This window comes from Actinia tenebrosa, unplaced genomic scaffold (genome assembly GCF_029948245.1).
Source record: "Actinia tenebrosa isolate PJP-AT-01 unplaced genomic scaffold, QUT_ActTen_1.0 PGA_scaffold1__47_contigs__length_23844297, whole genome shotgun sequence".
In the NCBI taxonomy this organism is placed as follows: Eukaryota; Metazoa; Cnidaria; class Anthozoa; order Actiniaria; family Actiniidae; genus Actinia; species Actinia tenebrosa.
This window is the reverse complement of record NW_028292578.1, coordinates 17,877,813-17,899,920: the sequence shown is the minus strand read 5'-3', so window position 1 is coordinate 17,899,920 and position 22,108 is coordinate 17,877,813. Positions and strand designations below refer to the sequence as shown.

Sequence of the window (22,108 nt, the reverse complement as noted above, 5' to 3'; positions counted from 1 at the left end):
CGCCAAAATCAACTTCTAAGCTCTAAATGGAATTCAGTGGATGAAAGAGGCACCCTGTGGTTGTTTTGTGTACGCTAGATGATTTATAATCTAGATAGTTCGTTATTTTTCCCACCCATATTTGAAGGTACAAAATAATACAAATAGTACATAAGGTTCTTGAGAACATCCTACTCAAGAATCTTTATCAAGCGGCAGTCCTTTGCGCCTGCAGAACTGAGATGATCATGAGTCTACATAAGTATGAGCTAACAGTAAGATACAAGCCTGGAAAATATAACGTCGATTATCCATCTTACCAGTAAAATCGATCTATGGACATTTAAATCGAGCGAATCAATATTTGATCTCCGTATTCACAGAATAATATCCACGAGTTCGCTAAAGCAGTTTGATCTTGAAAGATCACACAGCCTTTAAGACTGTACTATTTTAACTGTAAAGTATGTACTTTTTCTAATGATTTCAAACAAAAGCCGGGCAAAATGTCTAAAGAAGTATTTCATCGGTTTCAGAAGCGCTTTCAAGGATATTTTATGGTCATCTGCATACTGAAAGCGGAAGTTTCATCGAACCTGGTTGACAAAAATGATATAGTATACCTTTTGAGTTTTCCTTTGATGTCTAGAGCTTGAGTTTTCGTTTAGGCGTGCTTTCGTATCGACGAAAAACGAAACAGTCAAAACTCGCCCATTCTCTCAACTGTAAACTGACAAAATTTCTATGAACTTTTTTGGCGTCCTTCCAATCTAAGTTTTGATTGGTCCTTCGTTTCTTCTATTGTTTGGGAAACACAGCTGGCGTAGCGGTGAGGTAGAGCGCTTTCCTCTTACCAAGGCTATCCACGTTTGATTCCCCGCGGACACAATCTCGTGTGTCAGTAGAATTGTTTGTTGGTTTTCTCCTGTGCTTTGAGAGTTTATTTTACTCCCTTTTTCGTCCCTACGCCAAAATCAACTTCTAAGCTCTAAATGGAATTCAGTGGATGAAAGAGGCACCCTGTGGTTGTTTTGTGTACGCTAGATGATTTATAATCTAGATAGTTCGTTATTTTTCCCACCCATATTTGAAGGTACAAAATAATACAAATAGTACATAAGGTTCTTGAGAACATCCTACTCAAGAATCTTTATCAAGCGGCAGTCCTTTGCGCCTGCAGAACTGAGATGATCATGAGTCTACATAAGTATGAGCTAACAGTAAGATACAAGCCTGGAAAATATAACGTCGATTATCCATCTTACCAGTAAAATCGATCTATGGACATTTAAATCGAGCGAATCAATATTTGATTTCCGTATTCACAGAATAATATCCACGAGTTCGCTAAAGCAGTTTGATCTTGAAAGATCACACAGCCTTTAAGACTGTACTATTTTAACTGTAAAGTATGTACTTTTTCTAATGATTTCAAACAAAAGCCGGGCAAAATGTCTAAAGAAGTATTTCATCGGTTTCAGAAGCGCTTTCAAGGATATTTTATGGTCATCTGCATACTGAAAGCGGAAGTTTCATCGAACCTGGTTGACAAAAATGATATAGTATACCTTTTGAGTTTTCCTTTGATGTCTAGAGCTTGAGTTTTCTTTTAGGCGTGCTTTCGTATCGACGAAAAACGAAACAGTCAAAACTCGCCCATTCTCTCAACTGTAAACTGACAAAATTTCTATGAACTTTTTTGGCGTCCTTCCAATCTAAGTTTTGATTGGTCCTTCGTTTCTTCTATTGTTTGGGAAACACAGCTGGCGTAGCGGTGAGGTAGAGCGCTTTCCTCTTACCAAGGCTATCCACGTTTGATTCCCCGCGGACACAATCTCGTGTGTCAGTAGAATTGTTTGTTGGTTTTCTCCTGTGCTTTGAGAGTTTATTTTACTCCCTTTTTCGTCCCTACGCCAAAATCAACTTCTAAGCTCTAAATGGAATTCAGTGGATGAAAGAGGCACCCTGTGGTTGTTTTGTGTACGCTAGATGATTTATAATCTAGATAGTTCGTTATTTTTCCCACCCATATTTGAAGGTACAAAATAATACAAATAGTACATAAGGTTCTTGAGAACATCCTACTCAAGAATCTTTATCAAGCGGCAGTCCTTTGCGCCTGCAGAACTGAGATGATCATGAGTCTACATAAGTATGAGCTAACAGTAAGATACAAGCCTGGAAAATATAACGTCGATTATCCATCTTACCAGTAAAATCGATCTATGGACATTTAAATCGAGCGAATCAATATTTGATCTCCGTATTCACAGAATAATATCCACGAGTTCGCTAAAGCAGTTTGATCTTGAAAGATCACGCAGCCTTTAAGACTTTAATCAATACTGAAAGTATCCTATCAGGGGTTAGGTGCACTTTAATGGATTTTTAAATCGAACGAATTAATATTTTGATCTCTGTGTAATACACAGAAAGGGCATTTAAGTATCCACAAATTCGCAAAAAGCAGTTTGATCTTAAAAGATCACACGGCCTTTAAGACTGTACTATTTTAACTGTAAAGTATGTACTTTTTCTAATGATTTCAAACAAAAGCCGGGCAAAATGTCTAAAGAAGTACACCTTTTGCCATTCATTAACAGAAAATGTACATTCATTTGTGCCAATAGTTGTATCAATAACGTGTAATGTACTTTCATCAACACCACAAGTAACATCATTAGGGCGGATCAACTTTCAATAACGACAATTGAATATGCGTGTACATTCATAGGCATCAATGGACAATCAATAGCGCGTTTGTACATTCATAATAATAATAATAATAATAATAATAGTTTATTTATCCACATAACGCCTAGGAGCATTTCACATACTCGTTTAAAATGCGCACGTGCACTAATCTATTAAGAAATAACCTAAATTAAAGTGATATAAAATATAATATATATATGTATATATGCAATAAATATAAAATATGAAATGATAAATATCTATTTACAATGGGAAGTTAATAAAGGAAATAAGAAAAAATATATATATATATATATATCCAATATATGATAAATAAAAATTTATCTAACGATATATAAAAGGTATGAAGTCTAATTTACGTATGATATTCTTAAAGCTATTTACGTTAACAGCATTTCTCGCATTAGATGGTAAATTGTTCCAAAGATGACTAGCTATGGATACAAAAGAATTAAGATGCCATTTACTGTTAAATGAATATTGCTCAAGTTTAGTACCAGAGCCTCTTAAATTATACTTAACTGTACGAAATTTGAAAAAGTCATTAATATATCTAGGGCCATTCCCTTTGATGCATTTAAAAAGTAAGACTAAAACTTGGAAATATCTCCTATGTTCTACGGTACGCATATTAATTGATTTAAGAATGCTGTCATAAGAATTAGATTTAGATAGGCCTAATAAAGTTCTAAGAATATAATAATTGGCTTCTTCTAATTTATTTGAGAGTGACTTAGATATTCCCACCAGCACAGGGCTACAATACTCAAGATGAGGCAAAATAAAAGCCCTATATAATTGAATCATAACATGCGCTGGAACTAAACGTCTTATTCTACGTAAAGCGTTTGTCTTAGCATAAGCCTTATTAAGCTGGACATTTAAATGTTCCTCAAAAGTTAATTTTGAGTCAATGGTAACGCCAAGTATCTTTAAAGAGTCCTTGATTTTCACAGGATTATCACCCAATAGAAGATTGTACTTGTAAGTGTTCGTTCCGATGACGAGAGCTTGAGTCTTTACAGTGTTGATTGACAGATGGTTACTAGTAACCCACTCCTTGATGGAGTTAAGTTCCTTGTTGATAGTATAGTTTAGTACCATAGGAGAGTAGTCAGCATAGTATTCAGTAGTGTCATCAGCATACATACGTAGAGATACTGTAGAGATGAAGTCATTCAAGTCATTCACAAAGATGTTGAACAGAAGCGGTCCAAGTAAGGATCCTTGAGGTACTCCAGCTGTTATTGGTTGCCACTCAGAAAATACGTTGTCAACCCGAACTCTTTGGCGGCGACCAAGGAGATAGGCTTTCATAAGAAGAATTGCATCTGTGTTAAAGCCGTAGGCTTTAAGCTTTGCAATAAGCAAATTATGGTTGATGGAATCAAAGGCTTTGCTGAGATCTACTGCTATGGTAACAATTCCTTTCCTATCATCTAAACTTGCACGCCAATCATCAATTATTTTAATTAGAGCTGTACAACAGGAATGTCCCTTTAAAAATCCAGACAAGTTGTTAGAAAAATGAGGAGAAATAGCAGTATATATTTGATCATATAAAACTTTCTCGTAGATTTTGGAAATGGTCGATAAAATGGAAATTGGACGATAGTTAGTTTTATCAGTTTCGTCCGATCTTTTATGAATCGGTGTCACATTACTAGATTTCCATTCCAGAGGACATGACTGACTGCAAATGAAACAATTGATGAGACGTGTAATTTCGCAAGATAAAATTGTTGACGAGAACTTGAGGACTTTAGGAGATATCTTGTCAATACCAACTGACTTTTTGGGGTTAAGTTTATCCAAAATATCCTTTATATACGGTTCATCTACCATGTGAAAATCAAAGTTGAGATCACAGTTCTTCATTCCAATACGACGTATGCTTGGGTGATCAGAAAAATCGTTCGAGGTAGAATCATATGAACCAGCAGCATTAATGAAATAATCATTCAAGGTTTCAGCTACAAGTTTAGAATCAGATAATAAGGCGTTATTTTCAATCAGTTGAATTTTGTTTGAACCAGAAGATTTACTGTTGGGCATCAAGGGTCTCATCTTCTTCCAAAACTCACCAGGATTCTTTATATTATTTGAGGCTTTATAACAAAAGGCCTTTGTTTCTTTACGTTTGAGAGATCTAACTTTATTCCGTTGTTTACGATACAACTCCCAGGAGTTGACTGTTGGATTTTTCTTGTGTTGTTTAAAAAGACGATTGCGACGAGATATCTCACGCGATATTTCAGGCGTTATCCATGGTAATTGGTCAGATCTTATTTGCTTCTTCTTTAAGGGAGCGTGTAAATCCAGTATGTCTTTATAAAGTTTTGACCAATGATCCCAGATTTCATCAGCATCGTCGTAACTAAACGCAGTATGCCATGGAACGTTTTGCAGAGCAGAAATAAAATCCTCTTCTTTAAAGTTCTTGAAGCTGCGATATTCAATAGTGCGAGGTTTAGGTCTCGGTAATTTGCATTTTCTGATAATATAAATAAGGTCATGGTCACTGATTCCGAGAGGTAAGGTGCCACTAGTTGCATAGCGCTCAGCATGACTAGACAAAATGACGTCAATCAATGTTTTGGATTTTTCAGTAACTCGAGTCGGTTCGGATATTTGGTTAACAAAGCAAAACTTTCTGCAGAACTCAACCAGTGTTTTATTAGGTTTTCTTCCATCCAGCTCGTTTTCATACATGTCCATATTTAAGTCTCCCACTATAAGAATCTCATTTCGTAATCTAAAAATCTCCTCAGCAGTCGTAGATAAAGATTGGATAAAGTCAGATATTTTGCATTTACCTGGAGATCTGTAACAGGCAAGCACAATAAATCGAGAGTTGGTAGAGTCCTTTAAATCCAAGCACATGCACTCCAAATCATCAGGTTCGATTTTATGTCTTCTGTAAGCGACCAAATCGTCACGTACGTATGCCAATAAACCACCACCACCTTTTTTACGGTCTCGTCGCAATAAGCGATAACCAGGATGTTTGAGTTTGGAATCTGATACGGTCTTGTCGATTTTAGTCTCACTAATAAAGAATACATCAAATAATTTACGGTTGAGAATGACTTTGACTTCGTCCAGTTTATTCAACAGTCCATTGATATTAATATGAGCCAGTTTCAAGTTGTATTTATAATAATTGTTGACATTAGATTCATACCATTCGATAGAATCTTCTCCGGCTTCCTGGCCATTAAAGGACTTGTTGTTCTTGTCTTCACTCTGATTATCATTAAAACTATCGTTAAAAGGATTATCAATGAAGGGTAAAACATCAGAGATACATGTTGGACAGGTCCAATTGCCTTCAGAGCTATTTTTCAGCCTCAGAAAATCCTTAGGAGTAAATGCTTGACACTTGATATGGTGTGAACGGTTGCAAATATCACAACTCAGAACTCGGTGGTTTTTAGCGATGGTTCGACCACAAGTCTGACATTCATCAGGACCAGGATTTAAACATATATCTCCACTGATAAATAGACGAATTAGATGGAATCCAGAGACAGAATTTGAATGGTACTTAATTCGAGAAGAGAAGTAACCTTTCCCACGTGCTATACGAATTATTAGGCGTTTGTGGTTCCACGAACAAGAATGGAAATTTCTTACTTCAATCTTCACGGAATCTCCACCAAAAGACAAATTATTGCTAGATAAGACTTCGTTGAATCCATTAGTTCCATATTCATATGAAAAGATAAGCCATAGAGCAATAAAATTGAGCAAAAATACAGAGCGACAGTAAAGACGTCTGCACGCCATGTGAAATAAAGCGCTCGATATGCGCGGAATGTATTTTCTTGTGCGCGAAATTCAACTTCAATAACACCAAATGACAAACAATTGCATTTATGGACAATCATTTACCCAAAAGTGAAAATTCATTAGTGCTATTAGCATAATCATTGACAATCTATAACGCGCTTGGACAATCATGAGGGTCAACGTTATATTCTATAGCGTGGTTCGACAAACATTTGCATGATTCGAATAAACAATAAGAGAAATAAAACAATCATTAGCGGTTTTTTTTTTAATCACTTTAATACATATAAAAAACTCAGGAAACTGCCTCCATAATAGCGGCTGCGTAGGAGAATAGCAATTAGCTCACTTAAAGCAGCAATTAAAGCCGACATCAGCCGTCCAGAGATCCAACAACATACGAACTATTGGGCTGAGGCAAGACGACAAGGGATTGCTCTAGGTCTCTACAGAAAGCAGTTGCTAATGGAAGGGTTCCAGAGAAATGTGGCAACCATCACTATCGCTAAATGTGATCAGTGGTTCAGATATATGCAAACGTATTTGCCACGATGTATAAATGGCGAAGAAATTGAAGGCTAAAATAGTTTTTTAAAAAATCGCTAATGATTGTTTTATTTCTCTTATTGTTTATTCGAATCATGCAAATGTTTGTCGAACCACGCTATAGAATATAACGTTGACCCTCATGATTGTCCAAGCGCGTTATAGATTGTCAATGATTATGCTAATAGCACTAATGAATTTTCACTTTTGGGTAAATGATTGTCCATAAATGCAATTGTCTGTCATTTGGTGTTATTGAAGTTGAATTTCGCGCACAAGAAAATACATTCCGCGCATATGAATGAACAAACGCGCTATTGATTGTCCATTGCTGCCTATGAATGTACACGCATATTCAATTGTCGTTATTGAAAGTTGATCCGCGCTAATGATGTTACTTGTGGTGTTGATGAAAGTACATTACACGTTATTGATACAACTATTGGCACAAATGAATGTACATTTTCTGTTAATGAATGGCAAAAGGTGTATTTCATCGGTTTCAGAAGCGCTTTCAAGGATATTTTATGGTCATCTGCATACTGAAAGCGGAAGTTTCATCGAACCTGGTTGACAAAAATGATATAGTATACCTTTTGAGTTTTCCTTTGATGTCTAGAGCTTGAGTTTTCTTTTAGGCGTGCTTTCGTATCGACGAAAAACGAAACAGTCAAAACTCGCCCATTCTCTCAACTGTAAACTGACAAAATTTCTATGAACTTTTTTGGCGTCCTTCCAATCTAAGTTTTGATTGGTTCTTCATTTCTTCGATTGTTTGGGAAACACAGCTGGCGTAGCGGTGAGGTAGAGCGCTTTCCTCTTACTAAGGCTATCCAGGTTTGATTCCCGGACACAATCTCTTGTGTGAGTAGAATTTTTTGTTGGTTTTCTCTTGTGCTTTGAGAGTTTACTTTACTCCATTTTTCTTACCTTCTGTCAAAATCAACTTCTAAGTTCCAAATGGAATTCAGTGGATGAAAGAGGTACCCTGTGGTTGTTTTGTGTACGCTAGATATGGTTTATCATCTAGATAGTTCGTTATTTTTCCCACCCATATTTGAAGGTACGTTTTTCAATGTATGTGGGGGGGGGGGGGGGGCGGCTGGGGCTTCAGGGGGGAGGGGGTCATTTATAATTTTACGGAAGATCAAACCTTTTTATTTCGAAGAAAGCTTAATAGGAGGGTCGTGAATTGTTTTAGGCTACATACATTTTTAGAAAGTTTACTGCGAATCCCCAAGCCCTTTTCCCACAGTAAAAAACGTACCTTCCCTGAGTGACCACAGAGGGCAGCTGCAATCGAATGATAGTTGGAAACAAGTACAATTTGCTGCAAATCGGTAAAAGCTGCGGCAAATAATTCAAAAGTTACTTAGAAAATAAAGCAAAATATGACAAAATAAAACAAACGTTGCTAAGAACTTCTGCGCACGCATGGTAAAGGAAGAACTGGAACTAGCAGAGTGTTTAGCAAATCGGAGATGGCGGCCAATTTGGCGAACGCGGTATTTTATAGTTCAGAAGTGCTATGTAGCGCCGCCAAGTTTTGCTTTGCTTTTATTTGCTTGCAGCTGTCCCCTGTGGACCACCGTACGTAATAGAACAATTTTCGTACTGCAGGCTGTGGAAAGCTCAGTGCATGCCGTATGTGTGCCTTGCCGTGCCTTTACTTGCCTTGATTGGCTGTTTTTTTCCCTTGGCAATGTGAATGTTCTATAGCCCTATGTGCCATGAAGCGCGATAATGATAGGATAACAGGTAATGTGATTGGTCTGGCAGTGTCGTGTTTTAGCTTGATCGTGTCCGCGCCCGCGTGTTTCGGGTATTTGATTGGATGGAGAGTAAATTCTCGCGCAATGTGATTGGTCTGGCGTATGTCTTGCCGTGTCATGTCCACGTTCGTGACACGGGCTTTTCATCTGCGGGCATGGCATGCATTCTGTAGGGTCTGACGCAAAAGCCATTCTTGGTTTGCAATCATTCCCAAGTAAAATAACGAAAGCCATGGTCGCCGTGTTAGAAGATGTAACAGAATTTGTTAAAAATATCTTTTTTCAAATTCTTCCAACATAACGGCTTGAATCATTTGCATTACATTGCATTGTGGAACTGATTTCCAAGCTAGTGTTTATTTTGTGCTCTTAAAAGCAGTGCCACAATGCAATGCAATGCCAAATCGACCCATCTCAATTGAGGGCTTTATATTCCAAGGAAAGGGGTTGTCCATGGGAGTTCTAAGGTGCCTGTGACCCCTGTTATTGGTCAGATTGGTGGAGAGAGACTCTACCTCATTTTGGGAATTCCTCGATAACCCCCTGATAGGAATTTACCCCCAAACATAGGAATCCCGCAGACCTTTGTTATAATATGATCCAACAAATCCTGAAGAAATCCTTAGAAAGAAGAAAAATTATATTAATTTGAGATCTTTACCTTAGGGGAGAGGGGTTGGTACAAAAACAGTTCAGTTGCCCAAATTATAAATCATTTGACCAAGATCAAAGTACCAAGGCTCTAACAAATAAAACACGTTATGACAAAACTCTTTGTTATTCGAGGTATTTACTTGTATTTTATACTTTATTTGTATCATAAAGTATGGGGGGTGGGCGGGGGGCAAATTCAGGGGGTGGGTCACATAATTTTGAACTCCTTCATTGGGGTGGGCTGATAAAATTTGACAACTAAAAAGGGTGGGCCATGTACTGTTTAATAAACGAGCAGGAGTGTTTTATCGGGTATAAAACACGAGGCGCAGCCGAGTGGTTTTAGACCCGATAAGACACGATCTGCGAGTTTATTAAACGGCTTAGAAAACTCATGATGTATGTTCTCGTATTGTACAGAATTCTTTACGAAATGAACCAAGTTTGATAGAGAAAATCCAAGTTAAAGTTTATGCAAATGAAGATGAATCTATATCAGATATAAAATCACCTTCATGGTCATGATTCCTATTGTGTTTTCTTCATGAATTATTAATGAGTTTTCTAATACGAAATAGAGTATTATAATTGTCATCATCGGAATTTCTCAAGGGAATTTGCAGTTGCAGAGGATCTGGTTAGGAAGTATGTAGAACATCTGTAGTACCTTCGAATGAAAAATTAAAAGGGCAAATGAAAAGAAAAAATTAAGGAAGCAGAGAAACTTAAAGCATGCGAAGACTATGACTGGAAAGACATGCAAGAAAGCAGAATGCTTAAGAAGCAGAGGGTTGTAATCTTGGACCTCTTTTTAAAAAAGCACAACTTGCTCAAGCGCAAAATGTACAAAAGTGAGAAAGTCCAAGTAATAAATGCTTGGCTGTCTATGCAGCTTTTAAATACTACGACAAGTACAACAGAGGAAGAGCATGAAGAAGATGGTACTTCACGCGAGGACACTGAAGATGATGATAATTCATGTGAGGAACCTGATGAGGATACTGAAGATTTGGATAGCGACGAAGAAACTTACATTGTTACTCATGAAATAGGAATTACTGATAGTGGGGAAGACGCTGACAGAGACAAAGAAGAAGCCGAAACAGTCAATGTTACAAGAAGTGGCAGACGTGTGCAACCAAGAACATTCTTTTGGGATTTAGATTGAATATAGGTAAATCTGATCAGTGGATCCTTCTTTCAGGGGTGGGTCATCTGCAATATTGCTTCTAAACTGGGGTTGGGTCATCACATTTTCAGCATCATTTTATAATGGGCGAAGACACCCCTATATTTTATGACCAGTCCCTAAAGTGAATTTCATTTCAACTTGTTATAAATATTGCTAACTTCATTTATGAGCTAATTTATACTCTTTAGCCCTTCCAACATGGCCGCCATGTCTTTTGTTATTTAATTCTCTTGGGAATGGTTGAAAACCATCAATGAGAAAATAGTAGCTATTTAGTGACTAATAGTTGCTATCAACCAGACACAAATGGTCTCTTGTGTTATTTGTCTTTGTGTAATGAATGTTCTGTTGAGTCATAGCAACTATGAGTCACTAAAGTACTTTTCTATTAACTGGGCATACAGAAATTGGCCAACGCTGTTGCAGTATCCCTACCATACTTATATGCATATGCTAATTAACTCATTATGTTTTTTAGCATGGTGAAGTTCGTCAATCAATCAATAGTACTATTTGTCAGTATCAACTTTGTTTTTATTGCATGGTTTTGCTGCATGTGCTCTAGTAGATTAATTACTACTATCTGTTAATAATAATCATTATTATTGCATTGCATTTTTTAATAATAATCTTACAAATTAAAAATCGTACAGAGTGCCCTGAAAAACCATTAGCGGAATTGGAAATGTTTGTGGATCATCTCCTTTTGACTAGGAGCCAACTTGAAACAAGATATGCAATTTTGCCCATGAAAATCAAATAGCATTTTTGATCTACCCAAAATTTTATGATTAATTTCATGGGAAGCATGGGTGGTGTAGCAGTGAGAGCGCTCGCCTCTCACCAATTGCGGCCTGGGTTCGAGTCCCGACAAGCTTGGTGTTGAATGTGAGTTGAGCTTTTTGTTGGTTCTCTCCTGTGCTTCTAGGGTTTTCCGGGTTCTCCAGTTTTCTTCCCTCTGTAAAAACCAAGTACTATATTCTAATTCAATCCTAGGAGATATTCACGATAAGGCTAACCTCAATATCTCCTTTCACACTCACTGATGCAAATAAATTAGTGATTTTAAACCTGTCTTATGTCCGTCATCAAAATATTCCACAGAGATATCCATTTATCTACCCACCATTTGTAAGGTCACAGTAAATAGTTTGCCCAACAAATTTACCACAAATAATTGCATTATTTCTCACAGGGTTCATGGTAAGGTAACCATTTAAAATTCAAGGACTATTCAAGGACCCAAAAATGAATTTTCAAGAAGTATGTTCAGCTAACTATTCCAAAGTTTTACACAGTGGTTGCACTGTCATGGCCGACTTTCATGTTTTCCGATCTTTCTGACTAGATCTATTTCAGAACCATGCAAGCAATGACTGAAGCAAAAATTCAAGAAGATTTCAAGGAGTTTTGCTGAAATCGTAAAATTCAAGAGCTTTTCAAGTGCCCTTGAAAACGTGAATTAAATTCAAGGAGTTTAAGGAGTAGCACAAGCCCTGTTCACATATTTTATTCACAGCTACCCCTCCCAAAAATTGACAATAAACAATTTGGCATTCCAAAATGGTTAACATTAAAATTCAATGAAAGCCATCACAATAAACTTTCTTTACATGGGGGCAAGAAACACTAAGAAATTTTGAGATTAGGTAGAATACAAACCTATGGAAATCAACCCATAAAATACTAAATCCTCACCACCCATCCCCTATTCCTTCTCAAAATAAAAATAATGTAAAATGCCAGTTTTAGTTAGTATGGTAAAAAAATCCTCGAACATTATGGATTTTGATGTGAATAATAATTAGAATTAACAACCAAATTGATATGGTATTTATCTATTAAAAAAGTTATCTGTTTAAAGGTACAACCAACACTGAGGGTGGAAGGAGCTAGTGCTTAAACTATTTTGTTATTCTCCTTAGAGGATTCAAGAGCTTCCATTTGTCGCTGTAATGCATCGTAAGAAGCCCGTTCTTTTGCTTCCTTTTTCTTGTTTCTTTCCTCATACTTCAACCTAAACGAGAATTATGGATTATTATAAATACATCAGACTCAGTTGTGCATTGCTTATTGAAGTTTGTTTGCTTCTGATTGTTACAAGCTGGAATGCTGCATGTGGGTACATCATGATTGTCAACTTTGTAAGACAAGAACAACATAGTGGAACTAAGTTACTGCCATCATTTTATATCATGTTATCGTAGGGTTGGTAAAGCTGTAGCCCCCCCCCCCCCCCCCCCCCCCCCCCACAGCTGAGTCTCTCTCTTCACAGGCACCTATCAAGAGTAGTCCTGGTTGGAGAATGCATGGAGTAAAAAGAAAGCAATAGCATAAAATAGATACTTACTTATTACGAATGATTCTTGCAACGATGTCAGCTGTAGTGATGTTACTAGTGCTATCAAGGATCTTGAATGTTCCCATTCTTCTAGGAATCTCATAGGGATCATTGCCATTGGGATCTTCCATTATGGGAGTTTGCCCATGAACAACTACATCAACCTACCACATCAGGCATTTATTTTAATATAAAGTTAGGCAGGGTAGGAAGGATAAAATGATCAATGTTTACCTTAAACTGATTCATTAATTCCTCAGATACCCTGTAAGGTGCACCAATTATGACCTGATCAACATATCGGCAGGCCAGAACACTAAGCACCCTCTCGTGCAGGTTCATAATTGGGTAGTTACTACCCTTGTAGCGATTCACTACCTGGTCAGTATGTAAACCAACAATCAGATAGTCACCCTCTGCTTTGGCCTTTTCCAGGAAATCCAGAAAACCAACATGGAAAAGATCAAATGCACCTGCTGCGTAGACAATTCTGTCTTCTTGATTTGGCTCCTTCCCATCTGAAAACTGAACAATTCTTTGGGTGGTGGGGAGAAAATGAGAAACACACGTCCAGGGGCTCTTAGCTGCTGAGTCAGAACTGGCACTGCTGACTTGTTCTGGGTCTAAGGCGCTTATAGGAATTCCTTTATCGAAATGATCTTTGGTCAACAACAACATACGTCCCACTAGATTAGTAGTGGATACCCCAGCAGTCCTCTTACATTCCTTGTACCTCCGAGCGTCTTTCACTATTTGATATGTGTCTGTGCCATCAGCTGATAAAGTGATGTCATCACCGTGAACACAGAACTCACAACCATGAGAATCCATTGTCTCTAGAGTTGTGATATAAGGAGCATCTTCAACTATTTCATCAACCCATTTGATTGCACGGACCATCTTGTACCGCTCTTCTTGGTTAAAGACGGGGGGACCCTTGTGATGAGCAATTTCTTCATCGCTGTGAACACCTACAATCAGGTAATCTCCCATTGCCTTGGCTTGGCGTAACGCATTGGCGTGTCCAAAATGCACCATATCGAAACAGCCATCAGTCCATACTCTTACTTGCTTTTTACGCTTGCTGTCTTGCTCATCGGGCATCTTAATTCCGTATTATTTGGATCTTTTTAGAGAGATTGATGAAATATTTCCACGCTGAGAAAATACAACAGAGAAAGAGGCTGTCCACGAAGCGCTTTCCATCTCGTGCTCTCTGATTGGTTCGATTCGATCAGGTGCCTGAATTACTTCATTCTGATTGGTCAAATTAACAGCAGCTGAGAATAAACTTCTAAGAAGACACAGCTCGTCGACAAGTTAAATATTTACCTCTATTATTTGCATTTTTTTTGAAGCATTCGCTAAGTATTTCGAACTTTTTTGAGTGAAAGAGCTTAAAATTTGAAATTTCTTTTGCTCAGAGTCCCTTCTGGTTTCTTTGGCATTTAATAGGACCGTTTTTCGTCATTTCTTTGGGCATCTTCCATCTTGACAAGGAGTTCGTGACATCTTGGTTAAAAAAATACGTAAAACCTTGTTTTATTGAGGAAGATGGGAGTGTTTCTCTTTATACCTAACCTGATAGGTAAGTTATTCACTGATATTTCGATTTTTTTTGAAAGTGAATAACTTTGTGGGCCTTTTCATCGTCTTAGGAATAACAGCATCTGTCCAATCAACTGGGGGGAGGGGTTGGGAAGTTTGGGAGATGGGTAGGAATGGTCTGGGGGTTTTGGTGCTTATTCCTTCAACAACAATAACTGTGACAATTTTAATCTTAATCTAATGCAAATAAAAAATTGGAAAAGAGCATACACCAAATCAAAATATGGCGACCAATTTAAATAGCTGTTGTTTTGCACCGACTAATGATTGACTAGCCTTTATACATGTGAAAACACTTTTATGTTTCCACGTGCACACAAGGCTAGTCAGTCACTAGTTAGTGTACAACAATAGTTATTCAAGTTGGTTGCCATATTTCTGTTCGGTGAATACCGAAAATAGCAAATTTGGAAAGTTTGAAGTGGTTTTTATTTGTATTGAATTCAAATTTGTCTTACTTATTGTAACCATTTGCATGAAGATGCAGAAGGGAAAAGTCCCGGGGGGTACTCCGCCAGAATTTGGGTAGGGGTGTTCCGCTGGGATTCTGAAAGGGGTACCCTGTTTATGACAAAAGAAAATCGTATTTGTAGACCCTGTTTATGACAAAAGATATAATTAATTGCACTGAGTTCCTGTTTCAATTATCATGTCATCTCATGTATCATTTTTTTATGACCATGGTAACCAGTTTCAGTCAATACTGAAAGGGGTACCCTGTTTATGACAAAAGAAAATCGTATTTGTAGACCCTGTTTATGACAAAAGATATAATTAATTGCACTGAGTTCCTGTTTCAATTATCATGTCATCTCACGTATCATTTTTTTATGACCATGGTAACCAGTTTCAGTCAATACGAAAGTAGAAATCCTGAATATGACAAGAAACTCAGGAAGAATTTGGACCTTGAGTGAAATTGCATACCCTGTTTATGACAAGAAGCTCGAAAAACCATACCCTGTTCAGCGGATCATCCCCGTATAGTTCATATATGGGAGTACCCCCCCCCCCCCCCCCCCCGCGGGGGAAAAGTAATTCATGTAAATTTGATAACGATTACAGTTTCTTCCAATCACACACAAAACAAATTGGTTTTTGAGTTTTGATGGACATAAATCAAGGTGCTTCTATGGCACTCCATAGGCACGCTCCCTTGAAAACTTTTTCTGTTCTGAAAATGTCATAAAAATACTTTGGTTGATGCCCACTGAAACCCTATTTTATCGCAATGACAAATTGTAATATTTGACATGTGTGATTGGTAAGTATTGCAATGGTAAAAAGATAGGTTAAGCCACCCGAAAATAAGTTGTCCTTCTAGCTAGCAGACAAAGAAATGATACTCAAGGAATTGATATTACATTTTATTATATAGATATCAAAGAAATACCAGTTTTTCTCTAGTGTCAAAAACTTGATATCTTTCACCAGTGGAAAATACCATATCTTTCACATGTGAAGATATCGCTGTTGACATAGTAACGTATTTTAATAAAGAATTTTTGAGCTTTTGTTTTATTTAAGTTTCATTTATGTCTGTGTGATAAACAGAACATTACATGGCCACTTGGAGTGCGCTCACTCATGAGATATCAATTGAACACTCAAAGATAAAATTCGTATCTCCGCTCGCCCATGTAATATCCTCTATTTATCTGAATATGGATCAAAATTATGTCCAAGTGGATTGAGTCTATAGTCAATGAACAATTTATCTTGATGTTCACAGGTTATTTAAGAATCATATTGGCATTTGCTTCGTTTTACTACATGCCGTTTGATTATGTCAAGGCAACAGTGGCTTACATAGTGAGTGGGTTGTTGGATGCAGTTGATGGTCATGCAGCAAGATACTTCAACCAAAGTAAGCACTATACCCGACAAATATACAGGTTTTTGTCAAGCATGTGAATACAGGTTTTTGTCAAGCATATTGAAATGAATTATATTCGTATGTAAATAATGTCAGCACAGGAGAAATAGACCATTTTCAAGTTCCAAATTACCACTGTGTTTCTTGATTACGGACTCATTTACACAGAGTTGGCCTCGATTTTGTGCAGAATATTCACATGTTCCAGTCAAGGTCCGTCAATATTTCAAAGTGTTTGTGTTAAAGTTATGAACTTTACTTTACCATTGGTATTTGTAAATATTTAAACACAGATACCACAGAGGCTAACCCTGTGTAAATGAGTCTGTAATCAAGGAACATAGTGGTAATTTTAAACTCAAAACTGGTCTTTTATGCTAGGAAAAGTACAAATAAAATTTTGAAAAATGTCATATTGTGACCAGAGCTCCTTAAAGCATAAAATCTTGTGTAAATATATTACAATTATGTATCCATTATAATCTATAATTATACTGTAATATTAATGGTTAATTGTCCAATAGGTACAAAGTTTGGTGCATTCCTTGACATGTTGACAGATAGGTATGTGCACCATATGTACAGTATGTCAAAAGATATTTTCAATTTGTGATTTACGAGAGATCACTCAAGAGATGTAACACTTGTTGAATTGCAGCCCATTTAACCAACTTCCAAAGGAAAGACATAACATCCAATTGCACACATAGATATCGGTAATAGGGAGCTTAAGCATGGATGATGAAACACACGGCAACGACAACTGGAAGTCGGATTGTTACGTGTTTAAGGTACTGAACATGTCTATACAAGTGCACTAGTAATTTTGTCTTTATTGGCAATGGAATTTCCAGTTGTAAACTAATCACACAAAAATTCAAGTTACTCTTGCTTTTTATTATATCTCTAGTTATCTTCAAATTATCCTGCTAAAAACAAATTCCCTGATCCAGGGGTTTCATCCCTGATGTCTTTATTCCATCGTCGTTGTGTGTTTCCAAGTCAATGCTTACGCTCCCTAATATAAAAACTAAAACTGTGATCATAATTAATCTTGTCTTAGGTGTGTGACAACATGTTTGTTGATGATGCTGTCTGTCTTCTATCCATCCTATCTTTTCATTTTCCAAACACTGGTTGCCCTTGACATCACCAGTCACTGGATTCATGTGCAAAGGTAAAAACGTTTTAATTTTGAGGTGATGTATTTTTCATTTCAGATCACATGTCATTCCCTAGAGTATCATTTCATCAATATAAATACAACTCAAATAAATAGATCTTATTAGACATTTTAGGGTGGAATATGAATTGATATGATTTTGAGTTTGCTGTATTTTGCCCAGCCAAATAGGGCAATACAAAATACAAAGATGAGAAAAAAATGTCCACTAGTATTCTACCCATAAAAAAATCATGAATAATTAATGACCTTAGAACAATACAGAATCACTACCGTGGATGCATCTGTAAACCCGGATACAGAATTCGTCCTGATTTGCATAAGGTTGACTTATTTCGGCCAAATTACATTTAATGTCGAAATTTTTACTCTAAGAAAGAAGCATTAATCTAGACATTTTTTAAGTAATATACGATATTCGCGTGAGATCTGTATGAGGTTTTAAATCCTCATACAGATCTCTCGCTCATATAATATATATATAATAATAATTTAATGTCTAATAAGTTATTTATTATACAACTGAGCTTACGTTTTACCAAAAAGAAGGCTTCAAAACGATTTTTTTTTAACTACTTTTCAAAACTAGTTTTCTTTTACTATACAAGTTAACTTAGGCTCTAGGTTTTCTTCTGCATTAGTTTTACTCTAACTTCAATAGTTGGATAATAAAGAATCTTATTTCTATGAGAATGAAACAGTCTGAAACATGGTGCCTTATCAGGGCCAAAATTAAATCACTTCTGACAGCAATGACTTGTTTTGATAGAACCCGGGGGGGGGGGGGGTACTGCCCTATATTCGCTATACTGGTAAACCGCCGTGCCACCAAACATGGTATGGTTTTCAGCGATTTTACTCTGGAACAGTGTATATAAAATTGATCTCACTCTGAGACAGGTTATATGAAATCACACTCTCTCCTCTCTGAAACAGGGTATCCGTTTTCGCACAACCGGAAAAGGGTATGGTTTTCAGCGATATTGCTCTGGAACAGGGTATGAATTTCAGTAATTTTACTCTGGAACAGGGTCAGGGTTCAAAGGGCTCAGCAGCACATCCCTACCCTAAACGTGGCAAGAGTACCCCCCCAGGCGATAAAAGTTCTTTCAGCATGCCGTCTTTCAAACAAGATCTTTAATCAAATGCTTGCAATTTTTTTTACGTTTTGGGATTGACTTGCGAAAATTATTCCAATATAAACACAGTAGTCAACCAATCAGTGTGCACGTTACATCTCAAATGTATTATCCAGCCAATTAGGGTGTGCAATATATTTCAAAACAAATTATATCAGCTATTTTAATGTATGTGGGGCGCGGTATAAAGGCTGGGTCTAACTAGGAAAATAAATTTTAATGTATATATATTTTAACATCTTCATATAATTCTTACTTATTTTACCACATATTTTAAGTGTTTAATTGTAATTTGTGAAGCGACATTGGACAGAAATGGAAATGGCGCTTTATAAGAATAAAGTTATTATTGTTGTTGTTGTCATTGTTGTTGTTGTTGTCGTTGTTGTTGTCGTTGTCATTGTTATTATTATTATTATTATTATTATTATTATTAAATGAACCATATTGATAAAGTATAATGGATTGTTGCAGTGCCTTGATGAAAGGAGATACAAGCCATAAGAAAATTGACCTTTCTGGAAACTACTTTTTGAGAATCTATTACAAGAAGGTGACAAAAAACCACAACCATTTTCTAATGGACCTTTCTCGCGTGGCACCATGTGAGAATATGAGAATCAAATTATTTGTTTAACCACGTGTAACCTGGTCCTGAAGCACTTCCATTCTCTACTTTCCCATACCAATAATACTTTGCAGCTTTGCAGGGGGTATTGCAGAGATACAGTATAAAAACTGCGCTTATTTTGCTGAAGGCTGATCAGACAATGTTAAAATACCTTATTTGATAACCAAATATAAAATGAAGAAATAAAACACAGAAAAAGATAGAAGCTTGAAGAAGTTTAAAGTAAATTTTAAACAACTTTTCATGAGTCAATACATTTTCTGTAAGACCAAACCTCTTGATCTTCTGAACGCTCAAAATTAACTTGGAATAAACTGATAATCAGTATTGTATAGATAAAGGCAGGTATAGTATGTTTTCAATTAAAGAATGTTTCAATTTGGGACAGTTTTTGATTCGTTACCCCCCTGAGGCAAAGCATTATGGGCTATGGAAAAGTAGAGAATGTGTGACCACACAGAGGAAATTTTTCATTCCAGTGAACGCGGCTGCTACGTGATACAGGCTCTTTTTTTTTTCATTCCTCTCTCATAACTCTCTTCAACCTTTCTGCCTTTTTTTTCCCTTTGTTAGTGTTTTTTCCATCATAATTTATTGTCAAGTAAAAATTTTATTTTCCATGTTTTTACAAAATTTTCTGTCTTTTCACAGTTAATCCTGTTTATCTTCTGTGCTGGAAATGAGCTTTTCTTTTGTTTGTTGTATCTCCTTCACTTCACTTCTGGTCCAGTTAGTGAGTATTTACCAATACCAGTTCAACTCACAGTTCTTGATGAAAAGAGTTACTGCACTTTAATCTTTAATCTTGCCTTGCCTTGCCTTGCCTCGCCTTGCCTCACCTTGCCTTGCCTCGCTTCATTGGCCTTGTCCCACCCCCTTCCCCACTTCCCCTCACAGTGTCTTGCTTGATACCATTGCTCACAAAGGAGTGACCCTGTGCAACAAGAAAGGATTGTGTAACCTATCCCCCACGTCATTAATTTCCCATTGTAATTAGGATTTTGTTGTCCTAGTGACCATTGCTGGAATGTCATTTGGATTATGGAAAGCCCTCGCTTGGGTGACGGCACCAATTTGCTTCTTGAAACAAACAGTCAGTGTTATTCAGTTGTACGCAGCTTGTTATAATGTTGTACTTATTGACGAGGCAGAGAGAGCCAAAGTCACCAATTGACTAGACATGGAGTTGCAGCAGTAGATGACAGAGAGAGGAAGACAGTACATTTTATTTAAAGGGCAGTCATTATCAGCAAAAGTCTCATGTATGGTAATTTAAGAAACTCATGACATAGAAGTCTTAAATAAGCAACAAACAAGACACATAGAGTGCAATATAACCGTGAAACTTTAAGTAATACTAAATAGCACAATTTCATGCAAATTCCATTGTTTTTATGTTGTTTAATTAGCACGTTTTCGTACTATATTGTTTAATTAACACTTTTTCGTACTATATTGTTTAATTAACACTTTTTCGTACTATATTGTTTGATTAACACTTTTTCGTACTATTTAGTAATTAGTGTTTCACGGATTAATTTTTTGCACTCTAGTTATACATGTGTAAAGACATGATTTTAACCTATGACTTTGCTGTGTCAAGGTATTGATTAAATTAAAAATTAATAACAAGGCTAGGGTCAAATTTCGATCCTGTGCTATTATATATAGGCATCTGATTGGTTTGGAGAATTCAAAAGATAATGAGAAGCATGGGTGGTGTAGCAGTGTGAGCGCTTGCCTCTCATCAATGCGACCGGAGTTCGAGTCCCAACGGGTTCAGTGTTGTATATGAGTAGAGTTGTTTGTTGGTTCTCTCCTGTGCTTCGAGGGTTTTCCGGGTTCTCCGGTTTTCCTCCCTCTGAAAAATCAACTCCTAAATTCCAATTCGATCACGGAATGAGGGCCACAGGTTTGTTAGCCACTGGCTATTAAGTGCTACCCTCGTGAAAAAAGGACAGTTTTTTTTTATGCTATGAACCTCTGGACCTCAGGGTAGTGTGACCGAAGGTGATTCCTAAGCCACATGGAATTATCTTACCATTGTGCCTTCAAAAATCATATTGCATCTTTTGACGGAAATTCAGTGAGTGTTGAAGTTTGAACTGTGAAAGGGGATATAACAAGATATTTAGGTTGACTTATATATACATATATATTATGTAAATTTTAAACAAATAATGGGATAAATTTAAAGGGACACTTGGACGAAAATCAATAAAAATTGGAAATGACTTGAACTTGTTTAAACTTATCTATATGGCCCCAATAGTAGCCAAGCAAAATGTTTCCTTCACAATCAAAAGTGGTGGGAAAAAATTATCAATTTTATTCAGCATCTAAATTGTGGGTAAATGACGTCATTTATTCAACCCTATTGTTCTTTTCGCTTTTATCCCAAAATATCGCAACAGCGAGTGGCTCCCAGGCTAAAATTTTCACTAATCTGATTTTCATAATCATTATTGAGTCATATTATCCTCAAATACTTCAATTATTTGGACTTTCAAAAATCAGGGTGTTTTCATCCAAGTGCCTCTTTAAGGTGGCTCTGCCCAATATCTTTGCATGAGCACCTACCAACACTGAACCTTCCATACCTTAGGTGACTCAACCCAATATCTTTGCATGAGCACTTTCCAACATTGAACCTCCCATACCTTAGGTGACTCAACCCAAT

General features: G+C 36.8%; 3 protein-coding genes across 5 annotated transcripts; 1 reads left to right on the top strand and 2 right to left on the bottom strand.

Moving 5' to 3' along the window:
- Positions 1 to 2,759: 2,759 nt before the first annotated feature.
- LOC148910000 (uncharacterized) lies at positions 2,760 to 6,578 on the bottom strand. Its single transcript, XM_089032924.1, has 2 exons — positions 5,879 to 6,578; positions 2,760 to 5,743 (listed from the first exon to the last, which is right to left on the bottom strand). The coding sequence occupies exons 1-2, from the start codon at positions 6,481 to 6,483 to the stop codon at positions 3,019 to 3,021; spliced, it is 3,330 nt and encodes a 1,109-aa protein (XP_088889050.1). The 5' UTR covers positions 6,484 to 6,578; the 3' UTR covers positions 2,760 to 3,018.
- Positions 6,579 to 12,144: 5,566 nt separating this feature from the next.
- On the bottom strand, positions 12,145 to 14,182 carry LOC148909999 (ethanolamine-phosphate cytidylyltransferase-like). The gene is made up of 3 exons (XM_089032916.1): positions 13,226 to 14,182; positions 13,001 to 13,155; positions 12,145 to 12,667 (listed from the first exon to the last, which is right to left on the bottom strand). The coding sequence occupies exons 1-3, from the start codon at positions 14,093 to 14,095 to the stop codon at positions 12,550 to 12,552; spliced, it is 1,143 nt and encodes a 380-aa protein (XP_088889042.1). The 5' UTR covers positions 14,096 to 14,182; the 3' UTR covers positions 12,145 to 12,549.
- Positions 14,183 to 14,294: 112 nt separating this feature from the next.
- LOC148909998 (CDP-diacylglycerol--inositol 3-phosphatidyltransferase-like) lies at positions 14,295 to 21,668 on the top strand. 3 transcript variants are annotated; one of them, XR_016120248.1, is made up of 7 exons: positions 14,297 to 14,579; positions 16,332 to 16,466; positions 17,000 to 17,039; positions 17,539 to 17,652; positions 19,272 to 19,402; positions 20,080 to 20,161; positions 20,442 to 20,581. XR_016120248.1 is itself a non-coding variant. In XM_089032917.1 (7 exons), exons 1-7 carry the CDS (start codon positions 14,546 to 14,548, stop codon positions 20,600 to 20,602), a joined length of 645 nt encoding a protein of 214 aa, XP_088889043.1. In that variant the 5' UTR covers positions 14,297 to 14,545; the 3' UTR covers positions 20,603 to 21,668. The 3 variants fall into 3 exon arrangements, 2 of the variants coding, with proteins under 2 accessions (XP_088889044.1, XP_088889043.1); XM_089032917.1 differs by having other exon boundaries at positions 19,272 to 19,350; positions 20,442 to 21,668; XM_089032918.1 differs by lacking the exons at positions 20,080 to 20,161; positions 20,442 to 20,581 and adding an exon at positions 18,595 to 18,656 and having other exon boundaries at positions 14,295 to 14,579; positions 19,272 to 19,407.
- Positions 21,669 to 22,108: the final 440 nt, after the last annotated feature.

What these genes read in the sequence shown, in the direction of transcription:
- LOC148909998 (XM_089032917.1), top strand. Translation starts at nt 14,546, where the DNA reads ATGGGAGTGTTTCTCTTTATACCTAACCTGATAG. An exon ending in CACTGGATTCATGTGCAAAG is followed by an intron (nt 17,653 to 19,271) that starts GTAAAAACGTTT and finishes GGATTGTTGCAG; the next exon opens with TGCCTTGATGAAAGGAGATA. An exon ending in CTTCACTTCTGGTCCAGTTA is followed by an intron (nt 20,162 to 20,441) that starts GTGAGTATTTAC and finishes TTGTTGTCCTAG; the next exon opens with TGACCATTGCTGGAATGTCA.
- LOC148909999 (XM_089032916.1), bottom strand. Translation starts at nt 14,095, where the DNA reads ATGCCCGATGAGCAAGACAGCAAGCGTAAAAAGCAAGTAAGAGTATGG. An exon ending in AATTAATGAATCAGTTTAAG is followed by an intron (nt 13,156 to 13,225) that starts GTAAACATTGAT and finishes CTGATGTGGTAG; the next exon opens with GTTGATGTAGTTGTTCATGG. An exon ending in GCAAGAATCATTCGTAATAA is followed by an intron (nt 12,668 to 13,000) that starts GTAAGTATCTAT and finishes ATTCTCGTTTAG; the next exon opens with GTTGAAGTATGAGGAAAGAA.
- LOC148910000 (XM_089032924.1), bottom strand. Translation starts at nt 6,483, where the DNA reads ATGGCGTGCAGACGTCTTTACTGTCGCTCTGTATTTTTGCTCAATTTT. An exon ending in GGAGAAGATTCTATCGAATG is followed by an intron (nt 5,744 to 5,878) that starts GTATGAATCTAA and finishes ATTCTTTATTAG; the next exon opens with TGAGACTAAAATCGACAAGA.